This window comes from Natator depressus, chromosome 8, assembly GCF_965152275.1.
Source record: "Natator depressus isolate rNatDep1 chromosome 8, rNatDep2.hap1, whole genome shotgun sequence".
NCBI classification, from domain to species: domain Eukaryota; kingdom Metazoa; phylum Chordata; order Testudines; family Cheloniidae; genus Natator; species Natator depressus.
The window spans coordinates 23,239,047-23,256,618 of NC_134241.1; the positions used below are offsets into that span (position 1 = coordinate 23,239,047).

The following is a 17,572-nucleotide window of genomic DNA, read 5'->3' on the forward strand; positions in this document are numbered from 1 at the left end:
ATCGGGGTGTATGCATAAGGCTACACGGTTAGCTAAAACACAGGAAGAATTTCAAAGCTCTGTGTAGTATATCAACTTCTTGCAACCTCTTCAGGACAAGAGTAAAATATTCCCAGTTACCAGACAGCATTAACATTTATATTACATTCAACCAAGTCTGTACATCAAATCACATCAGTTTTTACACATTTTTGCATTCCTAAAATTACCAAAATGATAAAGAATGACTATTTCCCTCCTACTGAGCCACACATAAGAGAAGTCTTAAGATCTTACAGTCATCCAACCCTATCACTTTTAAGGCTTTGTCTACATAAGCACTTTTGTCGGTCGGGAGTGTGAAAAAAATACCCCCCCCCCCACCAACCAACAGAAGTTTCACTGACAAAAGCGCCTCCCCCCAACATAGCTACCGCTGCTTGTTGGGGGTGGTTTAGTTATGCCATCTGTAGAGCTTTCTCCTGCTGGCACAGAGCGGCTACACAGGAGATCTTACAGTGGCGCAGCTGCAGCGGTCCAGCTGTGCTGCTGTAAGGTCCCTAGTGTAGACAGTCTGTGTTACATTCATCAGTTTTTACATAACAGTGACACCTGCTGGCTAACTGGTTTAGATGCAGTTTGTTTTCCTGAATTTATAGGTTCCTCTCTCTTGTTACGATGAATTTTAGAAGATATCAACTTACCCTTTCAGTAATACAAGTCTGTACCAAGTATACTTTTCAAAAAAAAGGAAAGCGCTACTACGCTTATAGCACCAGCTGTTAACTTCATTCATAGACTTCTTTTCCCTGGCAAAAGCCAGGCCATTTCTGCAAGGCAGACTTGTGCAGTTTTTTTACAGAAACATGGAAAGAAAAGCTCCAGTTACTGGTTTACCAAGTATCATATACAATAGCCAAGAACTGTATGCTGGAATGTCTTTCACATAATTACTGTCCAAGAAAGGAGGCCATGGGATCATCAGGTCTTTGGCGTTTCATTCTATAAGCCTCCATTTCCTCTTCTGTAGGCTCCCTTGTTTCATACATGCTGTTATATGGCCTCTTCCTCTCATCTAACTGCATGATTTCTTTAACCTGGAGGAGACGAGCCTCTTCTGCATTTAATGCCTGAAGTAAAAGCAGAAATGAGGTTAAGAATCAGGACAGATTCTAGTACTTTATAGAATCCCACTGTTCTGTCTGCTGCTGGTGCTTTTAGTTAATCCACACAAAACAGCTAATGCTAGTTCTCATTTTACACCTACAAGCCTTAAGTGTTTAACCTCCAACTACTGTGCCAAATTAGAATTTGTCACGCTTAATGTTTTAATTTTGCTGTCAGTTTTCTCTGTTCACAGTATTATTTAATTTAGCCATTTTAAAATTTGTGTAAATGTAGGATGTTAGGGTGTGGTAATTTTAAGGATTCCTGAATTTTCAGCTAAGTTTACATAAAGGGTGAAATTCTCTAATGCGTTTTAGTGACTTAAGAACTTTTGAGAATTTCATCCAGACTGAATAAGGATATATTCCCCCCCCCCCCTTTTTTTTTTTTAAGACATTGAATATTCCTTCCCTACTGTAGTGCTACTGTTTGCTATTCAGCAGAAGCTGTGGTTTATCCAAAAGATCGCTAAAGTATATCAGTGTAAGACTCCCATGCTGTAACTGATAGTACACGGGCAGACTGCTGTACTTCTGTGGAGCCCCATTCAATTACTTCATTGGGACTTTGTACAGTTGCCGTAATCTACTCATGCACTCCATCAATTGCAGGATAAGGCCTAATTTTCTCCTTGGGATAAAAGGCACTTTAAGGAGAGAGGAGTTTTGGTGGTTTGTTCCCCACCTCGCTTCACACAATTAATTAGGTTGGTGTTCCACTTTTCTGCTATCACCCACTGTTCTAACCATTTACTTCAAAGCAGCTACACAACTCTGTCTAAAAGTCACTTCAACTCAGAGTCAACAGCAGAGAAACCCTATATACAATACCACAAGAACCATGATTTTGGGACCTTCATACTACTGACCAAATATTTCTTAAGAAGAACAAGAACTCTGTTTGAAAAAGCACAGTGCACCTTTTTCAGTTTTTCATGTTTCTTTTTCTCTTCACCCTCACTATCTGAATTTGGACTCTTCTTTTGCTTCTTCTTTTTCTTCTTTTTCTCATCTTTCTGTTTTTCTTGATGTATCTGGAGGTAGGAAAGCAGGAGTTTTAGACAAATGCCATGGGTTATGAACATGCATGTCCAAGGAACTTATCAACTCTATATCTCAGGAGTTTAGTTTGGGAACATTGAGAGATGAGACATTAATGATCCAATACTTTATAAATCTCCTAGTCAAGCTCAGAAGAGTTGGCCCATGCATCTTTGTAGTACAGTCACTACACCACTCCACCTTTTAAAACTCCAGATTAACAGAATGCAAAAATCTTCCTTCCCACAATCTTTTAAAGTAGTTATCCTTTTCTAAAGGGAAGACCCGTGAGAGGGGAGGTAACCTACCTCCATCAATGTTTTGGATTTTGCCACATACTCTTCCTCCGTAGGTTTTTCCTCTGGTAAGTCTAATGCAGTATTCTGCACAATGAAGATAAAAAAAGGGCATGAAAACTCACTATGCATGTACCAAAATGGAAAGACAAGTTGAATTATTAGCCTTATTTTTATAGCAGCATCCCATTGTTCTGATGTCTAAAAATGAAGTGATACTTACAGCGATTTCTTTCCCAGCTTCTCCTGTACAATAGGAATACTTGACAAATGAGTGGCAGCATTTATATCCCCATCTGCCTTCCTTCCAATATGAACCCCATATACACTGCAAGACAAACACAGTACTGAAGCAATCACATAATAGGAACATTGCAAATCATACATGATTTTTGTTTAACTCTTTTCAGAAAAGTAGTAGTTCATCCAAAAATCTTAGGAGGGAAAACTGATGAACTTTGAAGATCTACAAGAATTAGCACATGGGGGAGATTTTCAAAAGCAAAGGACAGCTAGGTGCCCAACTCCCATTACAACTCAAGGGGAGTTGGAAGCATGACTGCCATTTGCGCCTTCGAAAGTTCCCCACATACGCTCCACTTGATTCACACACAGCTCCTATTAGCGATAATTAAATTCTCCTGCTTGGAGGGAGAGACTTAAGCAAGCAACTTATCCAAAAAGATAAGTTCACTACTTTAGTGACAGTGCATCGGTTCCCATGGCACTCAATCACATTTCCTCTGCTTTACCAGGAAATTTAGCTCTTGCTATTGTTTTTCAACGTAGGTGCTTACTGTGTGGTTGTTGATAGTTACATCCTCTTCATACTTAGAACGGACAACAGCTTTCTCTTGTCCTTTGATGACTGTTCCATGCCTAGAATACTCCACGTAGTCTTCTGTCTGGGCTAACAGCAGTTCAGCTGGTGGAGCATCTAGATGTTCTTGTCCTCCATACTACAACAACAATACAAGCAACATTTTTGAAGATCTATAGCAAAAAGAAAAGTCATTTAGACTTGCAACTGCATTTCAAACTCAGCCCCTCACTACCTTCCCTGGGCTTTGGGTGCTATGCAAGCCCGTAGAACATTAAAATGTAAACTGCGATCCATTTTTTGTGCTTCTGATTTACTAGCTAAAGATTCAAATTTCTGCTACAGTGGTAACACTTCATATTTTTTTTGTTTGAAGAAATATTACCAGCTCCAGTGCTATATCCCAATTTACGTATAGAACATCTCGTTTAACCCACTACAAGTTTTCAAAGCAAAACAAAGTGAGAAAAACAATCCAAGTATAGAACTATTAGACAATATAGTTTGTCAACAACTTGTGCTTAACAAATGTTAGCACCTTCATGATTTATTTTTACCACGTTGTCTAAGTAAAACTGATCGTAATACAGCAAAATAGAAAAATGTTTATCTAAAAAACTGCACTCATTATGGCAATCCCAAAGTCTGAAAATTAAGATTTTGAAAAGCACTTATGTTGTGTGTGTTGTGAAATATTTGCAAATACTTAGTCTAAACTGTCCCAAGTTATCTTCTTCCTAAAAGATCAATTTTAACAATGCAAAAACTATTTTCCACCACTTGTATGTATTTTAAAACATAAATCCAGACCCCCACATCTTGCACTGCCAAGTTTTCACCAGAGGTACATTCTGACAGCTGAGGGAGGAGGCCTGTGACCACAGAAAATGCTAACAGACTTTCAGCTATACTAATGTGTCTATATTAAATAACTTACCAGACACAACAGGTATAAAGACTACATAATTTTAGAGTTTGATCGGAAAGGTTAACAGGTGGTTTGGCCCGCACTAATAATGTGTTATTTTTGTTTTCTTTTAAATGAAAAAAGAAAAAACCCAAGCTGGACCCGCTCTTTACAGCATTCTTGTTCGTTGGGCATTTGTTTTTGTTACCTTCTCTAGGATGCTTTCTTTCTGCTGTTCCTTAAAATCTTCTTTTTTCACCTTGAAGGATTTGTACAGGAGTTCCAGTTTTGTAGGGTCTGCTTGAAGATGAACTTCGGAGCCTTTGTCATAAGCCTCCCAAGCAAACACTATATATAAAACAAAGAGCCATCACTTAATTAAAATGATCATTTTGACTCCTATACATGCTTTTCAAATAGGACCTTTAACCTATTCTTTGTCTAAGAGTCATCATGCAGTCAAGTTTACCTGTAACAAGAGACATTTCTTCCTTGGCACAGAAATATGGACCTTCAGAAAAATCATACCTTAAAAATTGATTTAATGAAATACTTACACTGAGTTTGTGCCATTGAAATGGTATCTCCAGTGTAACGAACAAAGTTGTCACCTGCATAACCAACTCTACAAAAAAAAAAACCCCAAAACAATTATTTAAGTAATGTGCATCACCCTTACTCTCTGTTAAGCACATAAATTCTTTCATCCATTTTTGGCATCGTTACTTTTGTTAACTGTGAATCTCTCTTGCTTGAAAAGAACACGTCACCAAGACTCCCAAAATGGTAAGACCCTCCTGCAACATTGTTTCTATTCCCTACCTGGGCCACAGAAACATACACAAATGTAATTCACATCACTACTCCTCTGCTTTCTCCCTGAGAGTTAACACATTAGCTCTGCAACATTCTGAATGCTTGCTGGTTTGGGGAGCAAGAGGCCAACCTATGGATTCTAACAAGTATTTGACAGGGAAGCATGAAGTTCAAATTCTGGACAGTGGGCTATCTGAATTTGGCAGTTATTTCTGGTGTGATAATTGCAGGTAAAGAGGAGAACAGCTGCAAACATCCAACTATTGAAATACATTTACATATACATCACTGTGGTCTAGAGATACCATCTCTACTATAGAGGGGTTCTGCTGTAACCTGCAATTTGCTGTTCTGCCCACTTTACAATTTGCACTCAAAAAATTAGTATCAATCCTATGGTAATTAAAATTGAGAAGATCACTTTAAAGTATCAACTCTCAACAAAATGATCCTCATCAGCACTGTGTGTGCTTCTTGTAAGTTAGAAGAAAAAAAACAAAATAAGCAGAAGAACGTAACCAAGAAAGTATTAAAAGGTTCCCTCCTCCATAACTGACTAGTCGCTCATTGGTAGCAAAATACATAGGACAGCAAAGAGAAACAAGGTTAATATTAAGACAATTTTAACTTTATCTAGTTTTGTTATAGATGTGTAGCCAAAATCCCAGTTTCAAACTTACTCATCTGGATTCTTGCCTGCATTGGCATATGGGTTCTCCCTCATTGCTCTCGTTTTGGGATCATAGTAGGCAGAATTTGGATCTAGATTCCTCAAGTACTAAAATAAGGAGACATACAAAATGTTTACTTAGAAATCTGGGATGCTAACAGAACTCAAAATATTACTGTAATCCCTTCATAGATACTTTAAAGTGTTATATGACATGTCTCCAACTGGTATTACAACAGCTTCCTTTAAGTTGGGATAACCATGATAGGTTGCCTACCTTTGTAAAGCACTTGATGCTCTGTAGGTGAAAAGCGCTGTCTAAAGGTCAGAATTTTTATATTTTGACAAAAGGGAAATGGGTAAAGGAAGGTCATGAGTTACCCAAGGTGACATATGAAGATCAGTGGCAAAGCTAGGAACAGAAACTAAGTCTACAGGCTCCAAGCCCCATACTGAATCCACTAGTCAGAACTACTAGTTAAGAGAACACAACCTTAGAAACAACAGGTTATAAACTGTTTTTTTTATTAAGAGAAAAGTCATAATATAACCCAGTTCATTTGCTGTGGCTTACTTTAGCAATGTCTTCCCGAATACGCAAGTTTCGGACTGTAATACGTCTTTTGGAGTCAAAGTTCTGTCCAGGCATGTCAATATCATCTGCATATTTATCTTCATCCTCACCTTCACTGTTATGATCTCTTTCCTGAAAACAGAGTCAGAAAACTACTAAGTAAAATGATGGGGCATTCAATCTAGAAATAAATACAACAACCTGATTATTAGTTTAAATTGATTAGTTAAAAAAAAATGTAAGAACCCCTCAGCCCATCCCCCAGTCTCTCTAATTAGGCATTTGCAATGTAAATTCTGGGTTAAGTGTTAGAATCTATTCTACAGTTAGACTGAAAAAATTTAGAAATAAATCTGTTAGAGGATTTCCATTTCTACTTATGAAACCCAAGAGTTAAAATACACTTAAAATAAAACTGCAATTAAAAAAATATGGCCACTGTTCTTGATATGGCCTGGATTTTCTTTAAAAGTCAGTTATTCTCCAGCCTGACAACTTGTTTCTAAGAGTTTGTACCACAATAAGATTCAAAGACAAAGAGCCAGATCCTGGAACCCAACTCCAGCTACTTTGCACCACTCTGGCAGCACAAAGCAGCTGCAAAGCCAGTAACTCCAGGCCTTGCCCCTGCTGAGCTTCCATTGCTCAGGGAATCCATAGATGGCATGAAGCCACCAAAGCAGGTCCTATGCCAACCCCATCCAGCATCTGGTTTTCCTTCCTTTGAGTGAATCATTTGATAAGTGTCTTACGGTCTGTGAATTTGATTCCTCCTCTTCCCAGTGGTGTCTTGGGGAGTTCTACAGCAAAAAAAAAAAGAGCACGTGAGCAGAGAATACAAAACTTTAGGGTGGGAAGATATTTGGGAGGGGAAAGTAGAGGAAATTGTTGGACAATCAAAGCAGGGCTTATCCCAAAGGCAGTGGAAGACAAATGTGATAACCATGGAACAAACTGCAGAACAGATCATTGTGATATACATTTTTTGCTTGAAAGTTTACAAGCCTCTCACAGCACAGAAACCTTTTTGAGAAATATTTTAATTATTTTCACATCAAACCACTATATAATCTCGCAAGAGTGATGAGTCCCTGAACTGTGAGAGTGTTGCATAAAGTCAGTTCTACTGTCTATCAACACTGATAGTTCCAAATTAATGTCTCATTAGACCTTAACATTTCGAAAGTATTTTGGAATTGATGATTTAACAGGGTTGCAGAGTACCTTAGTCATTTTTGTTTAGAGACCAGAACCCTTGGTTTAACCCAGAGGAAGTCAGCTGAAGTGTTTTAAGAGGGACCAATTAATTTCCAGGTTGAGGTGACCTCTGGAGTGGAGGAGAAGGGAAGATCCACAGGGACACTGGAGGAAGGACAAGGAGTCCTAGGAGAAACTCATCTAGTTCCACTCCACATTCTCTCTCCCAGAAATCTTTCCCTGCATTCTTCACATGCTCCACGTCTGCCACCTCCCTCATGCCCAGAGTCACCGGGGGAGGCTGGAGGCGATCTGGCATTTGGATGAAACTATGGAGAGAGTGTCTGACCACTTAATGAAGGGAAACAAAGAGCATGAAGTTCTTCACCCCCAGAGAATGGCTTGTTGTGGAGAGTGAAAGGGCCTTCCTTTTGGCTCTGGGAGGGAGATGGAGGTTCCTGCTGGGGCAGGTAGAAGGAAAGAGATGGGTGCTATCTTTAATTAGCTCTGATTGTTCTGTTTAGTCCTTAGGAAGAAGAGTATATCCTGTGTCAGGATTAGAGACCAAGTTTACTCGGCCATCTAGGGACAAAATTTGTGGTTACATTCCCTAGAAAATGGAGGACAAATGGCATAAATTCTTTGTTTTGTTGTTGATCAGTAACAGAGTAAACACAGTATACTATATTCTGAGAACTACCCCTCACTTATAGCCATCTCTTTATATTTAATTTTTTTTGAAGACATGCAAAGTTACCATTAAACCCTCTTACAAGAATATTCAGTTAATTTAATTACTAAGGCCCTAATTATAATCCAAGAGCCACTAGTGAGAAGGAAAATGAAAACTAAAGCCACAGCAAAGAGATCTGCAAGCTACGAGGAATGTGTGTTGATATTCCCCAACCTCAAAATAACGGTTAACCAAGAAACGACAAACAGTGGTACAAAAATCTGAACAACTGTGGATTTCAGATATTGAACCGAGTTTATACTAACCATTGACAAATCAATCCATGGGAAAATTTCATAGTTAGAAAGTTAGTAAAAAGAAAAGGAGTACTTGTGGCACCTTAGAGACTAACCAGTTTATTTGAGCATAAGCTTTCGTGAGCTACAGCTCACTTCATCGGATGCATACTGTGGAAAGTGTAGAAGATCTTTTTATACACACAAAGCATGAAAAAATGGGTGTTTACCACTACAAAAGGTTTTCTCTCCTCCCACCCCACCCCATTCTCCTGCTGGTAACAGCTTATCTAAAGTGATCACTCTACATAAGCTATTACCAGCAAGAGAGTGGGGTGGGAAGAGAGAAAACCTTTTGTAGTGGTAAACACCCATTTTTTCATGCTTTGTGTGTATAAAAAGATCTTCTACACTTTCCACAGTATGCATCCGATGAAGTGAGCTGTAGCTCACGAAAGCTTATGCTCAAATAAACTGGTTAGTCTCTAAGGTGCCACAAGTACTCCTTTTCTTTTTGTGAATACAGACTAACACGGCTGTTACTCTGAAAGTTAGTAAAATTATATAAAACCTCTCAAGCCTAAGTATTTCACTCCCTGAATAAAAGTTACTAACAGACAGCATGATTCTCTAAACTCTGTTTTCCATGCCTTGGCAAGGCCATCAATTGTCAGGACTGGAAAATGGGAGCCTAACTATGAAGCAAAGATTAACCCTTTTTCACTTAATTCAGAGTATTTTAAAGTACTTCCTGATACAAGTACATTTTTCTTGTTAGCGTACTTACTTTATAATAAGGATTAGAGTACTGGACAATATAGGATAAACAGGCTTTATAAAAATGCCCAACAGACAAAAAAAAAAAAAATAATCACTGCTCTACCACTTGCCCCAGTGCTAGGTGCTACTCCTATCAGCGGCATGTGCTGAAAAGCAAGCAGTTGCAAAACAGATGCTTCAGATCTGCACACACACACAAAAAAGATAAGACAACAAATGAAGCACATATATGTTAAAATGTCCTCTACTAGTTATTTGGGCTACCAGCATCTGAAGGCAGAGATGACCTGTTCTATTCAGAAAAGGAAAAAAGGCACTTTTTTTGTTTCAGTTTTAAGTAAAATATGCCAGGTTTTAGCTTACTTACCACCTGCTCCATCAGTTTTCCTGAAGCCAACTCTTCCTGCAACTTCTGGGCTTTCAGAGTACGTTTAGCCTAAATATAAAAAGACGGTGTTTTTATTTTATTTTGCTAAATAAAAGTGATCTATCAAAAACACTCATCATAAGCATCTCTGGGTGCATTTAGAACTTTAAATACACTAGTTAGGACCCGAATTTGTTGCTACCAACCAACTGCTACCACTCAAGGTATGTCTACACTGCAACGAAACACAAGCTGACTCAGGCTTGCAGGGCTTGGCTTGTGGGGCTAAAAAATTGCAATGCAGATGTTACAGTTTAGGCTGCAGCCGAGGCTCTGAGACCTGAAAAGGAAAAGGGTCTCAGAGCCCAGGCTCCAGCCGGAGTCCAAAACCTCCACTGCAGTTTTATAGCCCCGCAAGCCTGAGTCAACTGACTCGGGCCAGCCTCAGGTGTTTGATTGCAGTGTAGACTTATCCAACGGACCCAGTGCCCCAATGTCCGTTTTTATACTGCTCTTCCAAATCCCTAGCTACTGGCTACATCATGCTAGTCTCTTGATTACTAAAGGGAGGGAAGAGTACCTAAAGGCTATCTTCCTGTCAGAACCAGTTTACTTAATATGAGCAAGTTTACAGGTCTATATTCTCTAAAATACTCTGGCTCATTGGGCTGACACAGTAAGGCATGTCAGTTTCAACGAGTTAAAATTCGAAGTGTCAGCTTTCAGCATTGGCATTCATATCTGCTATAGAAAACATTAAAAGTCCAGCTAAGCTCAAATATTTTAATTCCGTGGTCAATCATTATCAATATTACCTACCCCATATCAAGTATTTACTGTTGGTGATTATACATACAGAAAAATTAAGTCAATTTAAGACGTGCTTGCAATAGTGTGTATGCAACTCTGATCTGCAGTTCATTTACAGGGTGAATCCTTCTGCAATTCCATTTTTATTTTTGAGTTTTTAGTTCAACAAGTAAAGAAATCTAAATAACCAAAGAGAAAATCCACATATCTTTTGCATTATGAATGCAGCACATGTTTAACAATGTTTAGTAAGTCTATTCACCTAAATACCTACATACCAAGTCAACTTTGGAATATTCTTCTACAATCTTCATGTGCTCTTCCGGGTTATAACCATTCCAACGATCTCTCTTCCCATCATAATCAAACATTAGTGTAGGCTGCATATGTTCATCTGGTGCAATATTAAGGCCTGTGAATTTTGCTCCAACTTTCCTAGGTCTCTGAAAAAGGGAAGCCACCGTTACCTTTGCATTATTTTAGTCTAAAGGACAGCCACATTACTCACCTATATACATCTCTTTAAAAAAACTGAATTCCTCTTAGATACCTTGACAATACAGCAACCTACAGCTCTACATATATGTCCACTATTACTTCTAGATTTTATATACCAAAGTGAGCTTAAAAAGACATTGACTTAAAACAACTAACAAAAGTGTAGCTGCTTTTATTTTATCTACTGCTGCCAACACCACCTAAAACAGAGGCAGGCAACCTATGGCATGCCTAGGTGTCAAAGGCGGCATGCGAGCTGATTTTCAGTGGCACTCATGCTGCCCGGGTCTTGGCCACCAGTCTGGGAGGCTCTGCATTTTAATTTAATTTTAAATGAAGCTGCTTAAACATTTTAAAAACCTTATTTACTTTACATACAACAATAGTTTGGTTATATATTATAGGCTTATAGAAAGAGACCTTCTAAAAATGTTAAAATGAATTACTGGCACACAAAACCTTAAATTAGAGTGAATAAATGAAGACTCGGCACACTACTTCTGAAAGGCTGCTGACCACTGACCTAAAAGAACTCTTTACTGGAAGATTAGTTTTTAGTTCCTTCACTGTGCATTTCCCTGTTTAGACAGTTAGGCTGCATCAACAGAGGTAGTTTTGGGGAATTCTCCCACCATTGGATCACTTCTAGAAATGGCAAGAATGCTAATATAGATTAACAATGGTGTTTTTGACTACTAATCCCAATCAGAGGAGATCTGGAGAACACAAGTAGTGTAGAACAATGCTGGTCTACACTAGAGCTGGTGGAGCTGAACCAGTGCTAGAACAAAGATGAGAGGATTTCTGCAAAGTCATACATGTGAGCAAAGCCTGTGTTAGTTTCCCCTGTTTTTGTGGGTCATACACACAAGGGAGAGAGAAAAAAAGTTTTTTTTTTTGTTTTTTTTTAAATAAAGTGTGATTGTAAAAACCACCAAAAAAAAGTTGACACGAAGACTCAGAGGAAAATGCAGTACATGAAGACAGGTTTCAGTGGTAGCTGTGTTAGTCTGTATCAGCAAAAAAAAAAAAAAAAAAAAAGAGGAGTCTTTGTGGTACCTTAGAGACTAACAAATGTATCTGGGCATAAGCTTTTGTGGGCTAGAACCCACTTCATCAGATATATGAAGTAAAAGATACAGGAGCAGGTATAAAACACTTGGTAAAGCAACCCACATCCTTTCATGTATTTATACCTGCTCCTGTATCTTTTACTTCATACATCTGATGAAGCGGGTTCTAGCCCACGAAAGCTTATGCCCAAATACATTTGTTAGTCTCTAAGATGCCACACGGACTCCTCGGTTTTTTTTGCAGTACATGAAGTTATGTTTTAAACTGAACAGATTGAAGTTGGTGTCCCATCAGACATTTAAGAGTACTTTTAAGAAATCCCATTTTAACAGATTTGGAGCTGAAAAAGGCATCCTGGGCTGTGCTTGACCCAAAGCAGTGTAAGACAATAAATTATACAATGAAAAGAAAAGTGTGGGTGAGATGTGGTAGACTGAAGTGCCCGTTTTCTTATCCCAATTGGCAAATGTTTTTATATATGTATGTATGACCCATGATACCATGAAAAGATAAGTCTTTTGATATGCTAACAGTTTTTTCCTTATGTAGTCCTCCTACATAAAACTGGTTTGGTTCAACAGCCTTTAAACATCTCAAACTGTATTTGAGAGATTGATTAAAATCACTCTGAAGAGCTAGTTTAGATGTGCCAAACTACATATTTTCCAAGAAACAGTCAGACACCAAAAGTAGTCAGGTTTACCTCCAGGCAGTCTTTCTTTGTATGTGTCATTGCACCACAGTTCTCACAGGCTCCTTTGCGGTACTTAGTTGTAACAGCATTCTAAATATAAGGGGAACAAACATTGTGATATAACTGACCCACACATTTCCAATAAGCAGCTTTGGCTGATGTGCATTTTTCATTAGCCTGATTAAGTGAAGGTGAATCTGTGCACACAAAATTAGCTCTACAAAGCCAAAACACACAGTTTCAGTTGTTTCCCAAATGCTCTGGAAAGCCTATGGCAAAGGTTTCCACTTTCACTCCGCCCCTCCCCCAATCAGTACAGAAACTAGAGGGAATAGATATTTCAGAAGAATTGATCATAGGAATCTATAAACTCCCAAACTTAATAGTGCTGGATTGAGCTCTCAGATTTTCGGTTAAATACATTCACCTTAGATTATTCGGTTAAATACATTCACCTTAGCATGTAAACTAAAGTAATCTAATTTGATTGCTATTTAATAACCTATTTTAAAACAGTGGTCTCATTTCACAGTTATTAGTAGCCGTTTCTACATTACCAAGAAAAGAAAAAGCAATTCCACCCTTGTTGGATGCAGATGCAGAGAATCAAAACAGTAATAAAGACTGAACTATACTCACAGACACAGTCCCTTTAGAAAAGATCTGAAACCTATTAGTGAAGACTGTCTAAATAAACTAAGAAATTAAATCTCTGGATTACAATCCAACACCATTTTATGGTTAGTGAGAGATTATAAGAAATTTTACATTGCTTTAATACAGTTAAGGAAACCACTGCATATCAAAGGAAAACCATGATCAAACTTGTTGGGAGCCCTTCTTGGCAATTCTTACACTAAAATACACTCCACATCCCCAATTTTTCTCTACAAAGAGAAAAACTAATATTCTGCTTCAATTTTTTTCAGTAGTCAGAAAAGATCACAACAGAAAAAAAAACCAGACTAGATATACTGTTATTGTTCTTCACTCTTGGTGTGTAGGGGTGCAGCTCTTCCAGTAAGTGAAAAAGAAGGAAAAAGTATTTCCATGTGGGGTAAGTGAGGACAAAACTGAACACCGGAGTTACCAAAACTTAGATTAGTTATAGTGAAACACTTTTCATAATAAAATCATCACAAAGAAAAATCAATTTCATTCAGAGAAGATTCTCCTATATTTATCACAATTCTTCCCTTCCCAAAACAATGTTCCACAAGTCTCATCTTTGCTACACCATAAAGATATTTTACCTCTTGAACACCTCGTTTGTACCATTCCACAGATGAGGTAAACTCTTTCTGCTTCTCTGGCTGAGGCCTCTGGTGCTTTAATGTAGGTCTTTTTGAAGGATCTATGTACCATGGCACTGAAGAGATGTACTGAGGAATATGAGGGTTGATATCTCTGTAAAAAGATATCAAAAATATTTAGACACATGCAAATGATGTAAACAATATGGCATAAGTGAAAAACAGTATAATGTCTTACTATATTCAGCATTAGTCTTTTTGTGACAGATGAGCTGTAGTAAACATTATCTTAATGAATTTAAGATAACTATAATTGTCAAAATAAGTAAACAATGATTTTTCTTTCTTTTGTTGCAGTCAGTTCACATAGGCTCACATCCTGCCTCCAAATCAAGTAACTTGGCTTGGTGCTACAGTATACCAGGGGATACAGAGACAGAGCAATCCCCCTTTCTGAGGTGCAAAACTGACTACTACACCATGACTACTACTCCTGCCAAAGTTAGTGAAATAGCCTTTGGTACAGATCAGAGGTAGAGGAAAAGAAATGGAGAATCTCCATAACAGGCTCTCCAGTCCCACCCTCTGCCTAACACCATAATCCCATTGTACTCAACCACAAGAGCTCCCATCTACAATTGGCAGCTCCACCCATTGTATACCAGATTAGTACCAGTTGTTTGTTTGTTAAAGGAAACTCTAACTTGCAGAAAAGTGGGGATGATTTACACCTGAGCAGCTAATTCACAAAGTTCAGCTTTCACAAAAAGTCTCCCCAGCATTACTGGAATTTAGCCATTTTCCTCAATGTCTTCTTTAGTAATGAGCAGGGCAAGTGTGTTTTATCTGTAACAGAAAATCAAGCATAATCTTAGATGAAACTTACTTTCCTTCCTCATCCACTTCAGCTGGAGCATTACCCAACTTTCTCTGTTCTTCTAGTTCCTTCTTTTTCCTCCAGTCTTCTCTTGTCATCTTCTTTGGTTCCTCCAAGCTTACATCATTCGACCCTCCCGCAGGGGCAGAGTTAATTATTTCAACAGTCCCAGATGCCATTGTCTTTTTCCTTCTGACACGAACACATATGGGTATATTGAAAAGGACAATAGATTTAACACTCCATAGAATTATTAAAAATTAAAGAAAAATCAATGTTTAATATATTAGTTATTTTTATTTGACATCACAATCCTTTATATTTTTTCACATCACTTAGTTCCTTCCAGTTTTTTGTTAAGCATATTGGCTTAACTAGAAATCACTGGCATTTATGGTTTATAACCATGTTAAACAGTTAAATAAGTACTGAAAAATACAGAGTCAATACACTATACTTTCTTATCTCTTGCAAATGAAGTAGGAAATTGTACAAAATATTTTTTTTTTATAAAAAACAACGTGAGTAGTTTCAGGACTATCAATAACATGTCAATGTGGACAAGCAGATCATAGGTCTGTATTAACAAAATACACTTCTTGTAAAGAATGAGATATACTTTTGAGACAAGTTGGGTGAGGTAATATATCTTTTATTGGACCAACTTCTGGTCCGGGATGCGAGCAGACACCGTGCCCTGATGCAGTACTTTTGCAAAGACTTCAGGGCGTTTTATGACCATGCATAAAAAAGGCTTCACAAAAAGTCAGGAAATAAAGTTGATAAGTATTATCCCAACCTTACAAACAGAAAAACAGCAATGCACAGCAAGGTCAGATACTTCACCCAACAGGACAAGTAGGGACAAAGCTGGCTATAAAACTCAGGAATCCTGTCTCAAATCACACAAGCCTTCTATGAAAACCCACGAGACAGTCAGCTGGTTTCGTTACCAGCTAGTCACTGGCCCTTGGACTGACCAGGGTCGCGAACCTTTCAGAGAGCACAAGTTGCAGCCCTTGACACCTGCCTCAGCCACTTCCCCGTGTCTGCTACTCTCCCGCAGCGCACCGGGACTAACCGCTGGGGGCAGGGACCCGACGCCGGTTCTTGTCTACACGGCCTGGCCTGCGCAGTTATTTGGGGACTCGTGATCCGGGAGGGCCCGGGGAATCGCGCGCAGCCGGAGGTCTAGCGGCTCCCAGCACCGAGGCAGGCGGACACGCATCCAGGGAGCCCCTTCCCAGGCGGGTGGGTCTCTAGTCAGGGAAACTCCGAGCGGGTGAGTTACGCTGTGCCTAGCCAGGCAGCACAGCTGCCGCCCCAGTGCCTCGGCCTGGCTCCGCTGCCCCACGTCCAGGCGGCAGCTGCCCCTACTCTGTCCCCCCACGCGACCGCAGCGCCTCAGGCTGGAGAATCGGGCCGGGCCTAGCCAACAGGCGGGACGCAGCCGGACTTACCCAGAGAGCGCAGACGACGCAAGACAAGCCCCGGCTCCGTGTTTACCAACTAGGCCTCAGCTCCCCTCCACTATCCCATAATGCACCGCGCCGCCGGCTCTGGCGCCACCTCTTAAAGGAACCCGTGAGGGTGCTGCTACTGCTTCTGCCAACCCCCGGCGGACGCCCCCCGCCCGCTCTCCTGGGCTGCAGGCCCCGCGCCCAGCACCCGCGTGTGACTGTGCTGCGTGTGCGGCGGGCTAGGGACTCTGACCGTCACACGCCCTGAGATCGGGCCGAAACGCCGCGGGACGCTGCAGAGCCCTGCCCTGCGCCAGCCATCTCCGCCAGGCCCCCGGCCGCCCCTTCTGCTCCTCGGCCGCAGAATAGCCTCATTCTGGGCAGCGTTTCCTTCACCACATCCCTCAGGGCGCAATCTTACGCAGCTTCTCCGGGCAATAAAACACTTCTGAATGGCACCGAATTAAATGCGTCCACACGCTCTTTGTGCAGATCCCAACCCAAACGACTCCGGCTTGGATTTAGATACTTCCCTGCCGCGTTTATGAAGTGAGGGCGGTAGTGCTGTGGTACTGTGCCCGGGGTAGCGTTTTGATGCGAGTGTTATAAATAGATGTCGGTGTGGCCAAGGTAGGCCTGATTTTAGGGCCCGCCCGGGGCTGAGCATCTTCTGGGAGGGGCTGAACTCGCTCGCCTCTGGGAGAGGAGCCCATTCAGTGCCTCTCAGGAATTGCTCAGCGCTTGGCAGGATTGGGCCTCCAGGCCTTAGACTGTCAACGCCTGGGGACAGGGGTTGCTTGTTTTCTGTGGCCAGGACAGCTCCAGCAGGCAGCTTGTCTGTGCTTAACAAATAAGCAATACATATAGAATAGCACCAGTTAGCAGCGGGCTAGATGATGAGCTAAATAGCTCATGAGACCCAGAAAGCCGAACGGCCCAGCCTCAGTGAAATGCAAAACAATAAACAGCCTCCCGGGGCGAAAGCGTTTAAAGCTCAGTCTCGGGCACAGTGACCTCACGCGTGGTGAGCAGCACGGGCTGGGCTTTGCGCGCAAGGCGGACGGCTCAGTAGCCCAGGCGGTGACCGGCGTACCTGCGGCCAGCCCCACCCCAACCCCTGATTGACAGCGGCTCTTCCTTTCCCTATTGGTGGAGAGCGGCCCAGAACCATCCCGTCACCCATTGGCGCAGCCGGAACGTTAGTCCCCGTGTCAAGCAGCCTATGGGAGGGGCGGTTGATGTTTAAAAACGGCCCCGCGAGCGGGGGGAGAGGAGGGGGTGCGCGTGGTGCCTGCGCTACGCGGCTGGTGAGTGCGCTGGGTAG

The 17,572-nt window shown here is 40.7% G+C and overlaps 2 protein-coding genes across 8 annotated transcripts in view; one reads left to right on the top strand and one right to left on the bottom strand.

Annotated features, from left to right (window-relative positions):
- Positions 1 to 16,404, bottom strand: SLU7 (SLU7 homolog, splicing factor). Of its 3 annotated transcripts, none has more exons than XM_074960623.1 (16): positions 15,870 to 16,008; positions 14,798 to 14,980; positions 13,912 to 14,065; positions 12,668 to 12,748; positions 10,671 to 10,835; positions 9,583 to 9,651; positions 7,022 to 7,069; positions 6,270 to 6,401; positions 5,706 to 5,803; positions 4,767 to 4,834; positions 4,418 to 4,557; positions 3,280 to 3,441; positions 2,706 to 2,810; positions 2,495 to 2,569; positions 2,066 to 2,179; positions 1 to 1,109 (listed from the first exon to the last, which is right to left on the bottom strand). In XM_074960623.1, exons 2-16 carry the CDS (start codon positions 14,965 to 14,967, stop codon positions 930 to 932), a joined length of 1,761 nt encoding a protein of 586 aa, XP_074816724.1. In that variant the 5' UTR covers positions 14,968 to 14,980; positions 15,870 to 16,008; the 3' UTR covers positions 1 to 929. The 3 variants fall into 3 exon arrangements, with proteins under 3 accessions (XP_074816724.1, XP_074816723.1, XP_074816725.1); XM_074960622.1 differs by lacking the exon at positions 15,870 to 16,008 and adding an exon at positions 16,249 to 16,404 and having other exon boundaries at positions 2 to 1,109; XM_074960624.1 differs by lacking the exon at positions 15,870 to 16,008 and adding an exon at positions 16,249 to 16,359 and having other exon boundaries at positions 2 to 1,109; positions 14,798 to 14,977.
- The window catches only part of PTTG1 (PTTG1 regulator of sister chromatid separation, securin), a 22,360-nt gene continuing 20,669 nt past the window's right edge, over positions 15,882 to 17,572 (top strand). The window contains exon 1 of one of the 5 annotated variants that reach the window (XM_074960628.1): positions 15,882 to 16,070. The gene's annotated coding sequence lies outside the window, so the exon portion shown is untranslated. Of the gene's footprint in view, positions 16,071 to 16,359; positions 16,798 to 16,846; positions 16,879 to 17,425; positions 17,556 to 17,572 lie in introns of those variants that run through there. The other 4 variants (XM_074960627.1, XM_074960629.1, XM_074960625.1 and 1 more) reach the window with 4 other exon arrangements.

Coding starts and splice junctions, on each gene's coding strand:
- SLU7 (XM_074960623.1), bottom strand. CDS start 14,967: ATGGCATCTGGGACTGTTGAAATAATTAACTCTGCCCCTGCGGGAGGG. Junction 2,811..3,279: donor TAACTATCAACAACCACACA/GTAAGCACCTAC, acceptor TTTGTCTTGCAG/TGTATATGGGGTTCATATTG. Junction 2,570..2,705: donor AAGCTGGGAAAGAAATCGCT/GTAAGTATCACT, acceptor TTCATTGTGCAG/AATACTGCATTAGACTTACC.